The sequence below is a fragment of the Pleuronectes platessa genome, chromosome 1 (assembly GCF_947347685.1).
Source record: "Pleuronectes platessa chromosome 1, fPlePla1.1, whole genome shotgun sequence".
NCBI lineage: Eukaryota > Metazoa > Chordata > Actinopteri > Pleuronectiformes > Pleuronectidae > Pleuronectes > Pleuronectes platessa.
In genome coordinates, this window is record NC_070626.1 from 12,766,713 (window position 1) to 12,775,970 (window position 9,258).

Sequence of the window (9,258 nt, forward strand, 5' to 3'; positions counted from 1 at the left end):
GCTTAAGAAAATCAACTCCAAATGAACCCGGAAGTTGAATTCATTTGCGCTTAATCATTTAAGGAGGACTGAGAGTTAACGCCTCATTAATGGATTTAACATTTTCTAAATAACAAATAGAAGTTACGCCTTGGGTAGATAGTTCAGTACATTTCAAAGGGTTTATTATGTGACGATTATATTAGGGATGTTTGTACTTAGCATGTTTTTCACATGTCAGGGAAGGATACATGCGGCTGAATATGGGCTATTGAGGTGGGCAGCTTTTAGCAGGTGGTTTGATACCTCCCTTCCTTAATAAGGTAACTGACGTCAGAGCAAGGGGCGGTGTGTGTGTTGGAGAGAGAGAGAGAGGGAGAGAGAGAGAGCACGGGAGGAGATGTGTGTCTGCAGTGCGCATGTGCAGACAGTGGTCTGTGCTGCGGTGGAAGAGGGCTGAGGACTAGAGAGATGGCGCGGCACCCGACAGGAGCGCAAGGACTGCTGGTTAGCGGTGGGGGGGCTTGAAATATAAGGAGAATCAGAAAAAAAATAAAAACTATATATTTATGTATATACCAGAAAAAAGGGGGATCTGAACAGGAGTTTCCATTTTGCAGAAGAGTACCAGAGGTAGGAGAATAATAGAAACCCACTGGAGGACTGAGAGAAGCAGAGGCTCCTGCTGCTGCTGCAAAAACAGAAGAAAAGCAACAAAAGAAGATTGAACTTTCCTGGACGGGAGGACTTCTGGGCACCAGCTCCCTGCGGTAGGTCAGATAGATGGTTTGTCCACAGCGCTGCCCGGATCATGAACGCACAGCTGTCGATGGAGAATATTGGCGACATGCACGGAGTGAGCCATGAGTCCGTGAACGGTCACGGGGACCTGCTGAGCGGCCACAGTCCGCATTCCCGTCCGAACCCCCGGGCTCTGGGACACCGCGCCATGGGCATGGCGACCCTGCTGGACGGCGGAGACTATCACCACGGCCACCCCGGACACCTGCACCCGGCCATCAGCATGTGCGAAGCCCCCCATGGCATGAGTGCGAGCAGCACTTACACAACCCTTACCCCCCTGCAGCCCTTACCCCCCATCTCCACGGTGTCGGACAAGTTTCCACCCCATCATCACCACCACCACCACCACCATCCCCATCATCCGCACCCTCACCACCACCAGAGGATCCCGGGGAACGTCAGCGGCAGCTTCACGCTGATGCGAGAGGACCGGAGTCTGGCTCCTATGAACAGTCTGTATCCCGCGTATCATCACAAGGATCCCTGCATGGGCCAGAGCTTGTCCCCGCTGTCTGGTTCCGGTTTGGCCAGCATACACACGTCCCAGGCCGGCATCCCCCCCTACGCGCATCCCGGTGCCGCCATGCCCGGTGAGAAGATGCTCACCCCCAGCGGGTTTGAGGCTCACCACCCGGCCATGCTCGGCAGACACACGGAGCAGCACATGAGCTCCTCGGCGGGCATGGTGCAAATCAATGGCCTCCACCACCACCCGCACGCCCACCTTGGCGCGCAGGGGCACGGCCAGGGCTTGGGGAACGGCCGGGAGCAGGCCTCCGGGCCCGGGCAGCAAGGGGGTGGAGGAGGTGGCATTAATGGGGGGCAGATGGAGGAGGTGAATACCAAAGAAGTGGCGCAGAGGATCACCACGGAGCTGAAGCGCTACAGCATCCCTCAGGCCATCTTCGCCCAGCGGGTCCTCTGCAGGTCCCAGGGGACCCTGTCCGACCTGCTGAGAAACCCCAAACCCTGGTCCAAGCTCAAGTCCGGCAGAGAGACCTTTCGCCGCATGTGGAAGTGGCTGCAGGAGCCTGAGTTCCAACGCATGAGTGCGCTCAGGCTCGCAGGTGAGCGAAGCCTCGGTAAAGTCCCCTTTTTATCTTTCTTTTTACTGAATGTGTTGCTGAGAAAAACAGATGCTAAATAAGCTTGGAGGAGGATCACTGGCCCTGAATGCTTCCTTATTGAAAATGGGGTCAGGTGGGCTGGGAACCAAAGGTCATCTTGTTGTTCTAAAAACAAAGATTGTACAGAATTCCAAGCATAAAGAATAATTAGGGTAGCATTCAGGACCAACTCACCTCTAGGCTTATATTTTATTTATTCAAATGGATTATAGCGAAATATCTCCACCAGCTGTCTACAGACAGTGAATTTGTGTACAAGAAGCTGCAAGTCAAATGTTCAATGAACCAAGCCGTGCGTCAGTGTTTGGTGAAGCCCTGGTTATTTGAATGATCCGTGGACTCCAAATTAAAGATAGTAGAGTGAGGATCTTCCTGGAGCGTGTTTAACAATTTGAGAAGTCGCCAAAGCTGAAAAAAAGTGCATCACTAAGGTGACCTGATATCAATATACATCGCTTTTCTGTTTCTACACTGATTCTCCTCATGTCATTTCACCTCAAAATATCGACCGACCGAGTGCGTGCGTAAGATGATCCTGCGTCCAGAAATCGTTAGGAATGTGTTTATTTTGTTGAAGATGCGACTGATCAGCGTTTTTCTGGGGTTGAGTCTTGGTGTAAACAGACAGAGCCCAAAGCGTGTGTTTGTGCGCGTGTACCGGAGAGTCTGTGTTAAACTAAAGTTAAACGTGAAGCTGGAGTCATTGTTTACATGGTGAATCGGTCCGTCCCTTACTTTGGGACAAAAACCATTAGACTTGATTGCAGAATAGAAAAGAAAAGATTAGAAAAGAATAGAATAAAAACTGACACTGTCTCGACTTAGGTTTCTCAAATGAACTGATAATGTTTACTTCATTTGTACCTGAGGTGGGCACGACTCAAGTAGGGCGCGCAATAAAGGCCCCATATCGTCCGTGCGCGTTCACAGACACCCAATGCATGTTTATAACGTGAATAGGCCTGATCGATGACCTGCACTGTATCTTCTGGCTTTTTGAAAAGTGAGGCTGCGGCTGCATGCGTTGTGTCTGCGTGCGTGCTCTAGACTATAATCGCAATTGATTATTTTTTAGGTTTTCCCATCTGCTGTGTGTGTGTGTGTGTGTGCGCGTGCGTTTGTGCGTGTGCGTGAGTGACTTTTTGCAAAGGATTAAAACTCATTTAACTTTTGAATGTTGGGTGTCATCGTTTGATCATAAGCGTGATCAGCCTATATGAAAACACAAATCAGACCATGCAGCAGTCTACTAATTATACTGGTGAGGATTTCCTTTTGTTTCTTTTAAGAAAGATATATCGATTCTCGCAATATGGGGAAAATAAATGTTTCGGGGTCTGTGCTGATTAATTATATATTTTCACATTTTCTTACGTATGTTCTTATCCTCAACTTTTTTATAAAAACAAAAATCCTGAATATAATCCTGTCTTTCTGGAAAAAAATAAAAATAAATGCGAAATTTATACAAATTTACTGAAGTAAAAATTTCACAGTTAGAAAAATACTAAATTAATTTGAAGTGAATAGAGTGAGCGCCATTATATTGATCCGTTCGTTCCGGTGAACTAGATGTGATCGTGTGCTGAAGTAGATGTCATACACGTATTGATTTTAGGCTTCTGAAATTAATCTTGGGCCTATTCTGCTTTTCCCACGAATTCAATTACCCACCTGAATTTGCCTGAGTAGAATAGAATAGAATAGAATAGAATAGAATAGAATACCTACCTGCTTATAATAAATTAGGATACAAGCTTTAGAATGTGTGGTAGGTCTGGTCTTTCAGAGGAATATTCGCAGCATGTTCAGCACAGAGGTCTGTTTGTTGTTCTGTGAGATGATGAAACGCGGGACTATCGTCACACTGTGTCAGTGTAGGTCCAGTGTGTGTGGTAGTGTGTATGTGTGTGTGTGTGTGTAGTCTGTTTGAGTGTGTGGAGTTATCTGTGTGTTTGTAATGATTAGCTGGGAGCAGCAGCTGTGTGTGTATGTGTGTGTGTGTGTGTGTGTGTGTGTGTGTGTGTGTGTGTGTGTGTGTGTGTGTGTGTGTGTGTGTGTGTGTGTGTGTGCGTGTGTGTTTGTGTGTGTGTGTGTGTGTGTGTGTGTGTGTGTGGGTGTGTGTGGGTGTTTGTGTGTATGTGTGTGTGATTAACCTGATAACGAGGCCGTTGTTATTCCTGGGAAAAGCAGCCTCTCTGCTCGGGTCTCCAATGCTGGGGCCCGGTCGCCCTGTGGCTGCTCCTCCTGTCTGAGTGGCCTTCACTCGGGCTGATTTATAGCAGCCCCTCTGACGAGGAGCTCCAGCTCTCTGTTAATATTTACCAGCGCTGGAGACACCGGGCTGCTCACACTCACAATTAGACGCACGTTTATGGTCGTGCGCACAGGCCGCTGCACTGTACCTTAGCACACATATGAGAGAGTGCGTGTTAAAAGAAGAGGAGTGGGCTAGCAAATTAACGTTTTTAATTTAATTGATTTAGCCTAATATTCTATGTTGATATTAAACTTCCCTTAATAAAGCTACATTTGGATTTTAATGGCACATAACATCCAACCCACGTTAAGTTGAATAAGCTACATTATGAAACTATGAATATATACAGACCCCTTATTTAATATATATATCGTTAATTTTATTTGCTTAGAAAATATATTTTGCTTTCTTTTCTCCATATTTTGTTCGGAGTTCAAAATATATATAATTTCTCTATATCAATCGTTTTCTTTTTTAAATCAATGTGTTTTGAGGTGAATAATAATTAAATATTATTTTATGTATTAGTCAAATTTATCCGTACTGCCTTTAACAGTGGCTTGGTGGTCAGAATATGGTGTTCAGTGTTTTCCTCTGAGGCTCCGTGATGGGCCTGTCTCCAGCAGCTCACGTCTGCCCCCTTCTGGTCACTGCTCACGGGTGAACCTCAGTGTTGATGCGCTGCAGAGAGAAAACGACACAATGACGACAATGAATTAGTTGAAGGGAGGTTCGGTTTGTCTTTCAATCGGACCCGCGGCACCTTCTTTCCAGCATTAGATATATCTTTTTATTTATACATGCAGTTTGTTTGACCACAGATTTATTTCTGATGCGCGCCGCTGCTTTCAGCACCCTGGACAGCGCTCGTGGTTCCCGGGCTGACAGGCTTGTCTGCTCTGAGACTTGAGCTGCTCCGAGGTCCTTAACGAAACACGGAAGACTTAAATTCAGCCATTATTTCCCAGGCATCCTATGGTCTGCTCAATGAAAAAGTGTCCTGGAATAGAAGTAACACTGCCTTCGCTCTCTTTCAGTGTCAGAGTAGGAAATGTGTATATATTAGTCCTGTCACGAGAGTTCAGTTGTTTTTCATACTGCAAACAGTGTAGTCAAATCCGTCAGGAGGACTGTAAGACAAACCACCCATTGCATTTTTGTTTATTCATTTGTTTGTCTGTGTAATTGTTCATTTATCATTGGGATACAGAGATATACTAGAGGCATGTATTATGTTCTTATTTGGTTCCATACTAATACTATTGTGGCTTTGAAAAGAACACTGGAAGAAATCCTGTTTTGCATTTACAGATTATAGTTCAGATGTTAGTATTGACTTTTAATAACCATAGAATAGAATTTATAGGGTTAGGTGATGTGGAGAAGTACCTCCGTCCATGCAGGGTTGAGGTGTGATGGAGAGAAGTTTCTCAGTCCAGTTTTCTGTCATAATTATTGTTTTTACACAAGTATATTCTGCTCTCACTCACAAACCCTCTCTCGTTCTGTTTCTGTCTGTCTCTGTCGTGAATCCTCCACAGCTTGTAAGCGTAAGGAACAGGACCACGGCCGGAGCGAGCGAGGAAACATGTCCAAGAAGCCCCGGCTGGTGTTTACAGATGTGCAGCGGCGGACGCTTCACGCCATCTTCAAGGAGAACAAGCGTCCATCCAAAGAGCTGCAGCTCACCATCGCCCAGCAGCTGGGCCTGGAGCTGACCACGGTCAGCAACTTCTTTATGAATGCACGCCGACGGAGCCTAGATAAGTGGGTGGACGACGGCTCCGGTCACCCTGGCCCCAACGGCTGCATCAAAGCCTGAAGACGGACTGTTCTGACCAACTCATGGACTGACTTAACTTCGGTGGAAAAGCTTTAAAACTTAAGAAACTTAAAAAAAAGACCTTGAAGCAACGTTTTGCCCTTAAACCTGTACTATATTGATATTTATAGTATCCAAAGATGAAAAAACAAACCAAAGACTTGTTTGACCTGCTTTAAAATGTTTGTTTCAGCAACACATTTATGTGTAACATACTGCAAAAAGACTATAATTTTACCCCCCCCCCACCTTCACACACTCACTATCACTGGTCTCTAGCTTTACTACAACCCTCCTTACCTCCCCACCCCAGTATCAATCTATCATTCGCCATCCTTATCTCTAATCTGATTGGTTGGTTTTAATGACGGGTCCCTAAATGGAGGTTTAATCAGCCTATTGACAGTGTGATCTGCAGCTGTCCACAGCCTTGAAAAACAGCCAGAATGTGGAGCTCTGGTGGGATTGGCCAATCAACGATAAAGAAAATAATCCTGCTGGAGCGACCGGACTGTTGTGCTGCCTCATTCGGATGGATGGCGGTGGACTGTCTGTCTTATCTGTCCGTCGGTCCAGCTGTCTGTCTCTCTATCAAGCATTCCAGACAGACATGGGGAAGCCCAAATGTAGACTGCTAACCCAGAACCACTCCCAAAAAAACGAAACCAAAAACCCCCCAACCTCAACCCACATGGTAGTGCTTTCTTCCAACATGCTGAAGCGTTTGTATAATTTAAAAGTGAGAAACCAAAGCCTTCTACACCCTGACTCCTCTCATCCAACTTAGAAATAAAACCCCTGAAAATGCTTAAAAGTAATTTGACCAAAGACTGTATTTTCTAGCGGATAAAATGTTTACCTCATTCCCTCCCTTATCTCCTTAAAACAGACTGTTAGTTATAGAAGAGGAGAATGTTTCTGTTCATGGTCCATTCACTATTTTGAGTCCTACTGGAAATAACACATAATAACATAACCCTGAAAGTTAGATAAAGACATTTGCCTTATAGATGCCTTTTTGAATCAAACTGAAAGTGAAATGCTGTTTGTGGAGATGGATCCTTACAGATATAACCTTTCCTGTAAGTTTCTACTGCTAAGTCTGCTTTTTTAACGCTCAAAGCCGTAAACAAAGAAATCCGCTCTAGGGTGTTTTCTCCTCACTGCCGGCTCTACGTGTGGTCCGACACTGTGAGGTAGACAGATGGCCTCTGATGCTTCTTTTTTCTTCTGAGGACAAACTGTGTCCCCACTCTGATAACAAGCGTTCAGCGTAGCTCCGTCATCCCTCGCGCACCTCATACGTTTTAGATTTTTATCTCCTCATCGGAGATGTTGGGCGGAGGGGATGATATCAATGATCGAATCAATTCCAGGTGCTTACACAGCAATGTCAGCTCGTCACCTGAATACGAAAAGCACCACATCCCCCCCCCCCTGTTGGCAATCCCCAGCTCTCCCCTCTCCCCTCCCCGTCCTGCCACCGTTCTCCTGGTAAGCTATGCATTTCAGCACTAGGAGGAAAGCACTACACAGGGCTGGCTCAGGGCAAGCGCAGCATTTAGATATATTAAGCTGGCCCATTGCCATCGTCCTACTCATGGCCAGGGTTAGCAGCTCTACATCCATCAGAGACAAGCGCTTAAGGAGAGAAGACAGAGAGCTGCTTCATCGTCTCCGAGAGAAAAACCAAAAAACAGAGAAAAGACGACAAGAGACAACAAAAAAGAACGTGTCTAGACCTGCTGATGTTTTATAGTGTGAACCAAAGATGCTACCTCACTCAAGTTCCATACGTGATTTCTATCACTTTGATGATACCAAAGATAACCAAAGATTTTTTCTCATTGCACGGCCTCTACGAGTGGTGTGTTCAAAAGATGTTGTGTGTCTCCCCCTCCCTCCCCCCATCTCCTGTCTTTTCCCTCTATGCTCCTTTCTTCTTCCCCCCCGCCTCCCACCTGCACTCCACCCATGCACCCCTGCTCTGCGTGCTCTTGCTTCATCTGTGCTCTGATTACAGCTTCATAGATGGTAATGCTGATGTAGCTATAGGCAGATATGCTGATCCGACCATAGATACACACACACGAACGGCCAGGCAGGTGCCTGCGGGGTACAGAGAAATTTGCTACAGGAAAACTTCAACCACTTTGTTGGCAGAAAAGACAGTTGTTATGTAAAAGCTGGCATTGTGGCAGCACCAGTACATATACTAAGGCTGGTTCATCAGTAATTCAGGATGGGAATTTGATGGTACCCCGCTCAAGTGCCATATGTTGGAGCTTTATTTCCAATCGGCCTCAGCCTGTGAGTTTGTATCTATAAGACTGATCCAACAGACAGGTCGGACATCTTCACCAGACAGTAGGCAGACAAGTTGACAAAGCCATGGGCAGAATTGTTGAATCAACTATAGGCAGACATGTTCCTGAAAGTAGAAGCAGTCGTGTTGCAATCTTTCTAAAACTCCCAGGACGAGTGCCTTGCTTGAACCAAAGTGTTAAACCGCTGTTGACCTCTCACCTTTGACTCTGTGAATACCTCAGCCTGTAGAAAGGCCACTACTAAAGAAACAAGGAAAAGGTTTTTCTTTTTCTTTTTTAAATCACACCGTGGTGCTTTCGCCAGCGCAACCATGCAATGAAAACATACCAAAGGAATTTCTGTTGTCCACTTCTACAGATGAAACCAAAGGTCTTTGTTTCTTCTCCTCCCCCTCCCACCTGCTCTTGTCCCTCCATCCCTCCTCTCCCCCAGCCTTCCTCGTCTCTCTGCTGTGTGTAGGAAGGTCCAGCACTCTGGCCGTGCATGTCTTTACCAATGTCTCTGAATACCTCATAGTAATAATTCCTTTGAGTTCTGCATTGAGACGTCTATCTGTGAGTACGGCAGAACTCCAATCGTGTGGTAATTGTTATTGTTACTTCAAAAAGCTGTATGATTATCTATTTTGTAGTTTTGGTTTTGTTTTTTGGCAGAAGTGCTCTGCTTCAAGTCACGGAGGACAAGTTTCAGGGTTGATGTATGAAACTTATGGGATGGAGGGAGAAGCGTATTTTTTATCAAACATTGTTTTATGCCAATACTATGATGGTAGAATATTGCTTTAACAGGGTAAAACCAATTGCTGTGATATTGTGTTCATACTTTTCCCTTTTGTCTACTTCTGTGCTGTGATTTTAATTTAATTGCATTTTTGTATCGTTTTAACCACTGCTTTAATTTATGCATTTGTAGAAACTCTAGATTTGTATATAGTAGGT

The 9,258-nt window shown here is 45.5% G+C and overlaps 1 protein-coding gene across 2 annotated transcripts; it reads left to right on the forward strand.

The window, feature by feature from the left end:
* Window positions 1-356: 356 nt before the first annotated feature.
* onecut1 (one cut homeobox 1) lies at window positions 357-6,052 on the forward strand. Of its 2 annotated transcripts, XM_053422375.1 has the most exons (3): window positions 357-486; window positions 600-1,865; window positions 5,712-6,052. In XM_053422375.1, the coding sequence occupies exons 2-3, from the start codon at window positions 791-793 to the stop codon at window positions 5,990-5,992; spliced, it is 1,356 nt and encodes a 451-aa protein (XP_053278350.1). In that variant the 5' UTR covers window positions 357-486; window positions 600-790; the 3' UTR covers window positions 5,993-6,052. The 2 variants fall into 2 exon arrangements, with proteins under 2 accessions (XP_053278350.1, XP_053278436.1); XM_053422461.1 differs by having other exon boundaries at window positions 383-1,850.
* The last annotated feature ends 3,206 nt before the right edge of the window (window positions 6,053-9,258 follow it).

Excerpts from the sequence above, each read along its gene's own strand:
- onecut1 (XM_053422375.1), top strand. The coding sequence starts at position 791 with ATGAACGCACAGCTGTCGATGGAGAATATTGGCGACATGCACGGAGTG. Across the intron at positions 1,866-5,711 it reads CGCAGGTGAGCGAAGCCTCG|CTTGTAAGCGTAAGGAACAG; the intron begins GTAAAGTCCCCT and ends AATCCTCCACAG.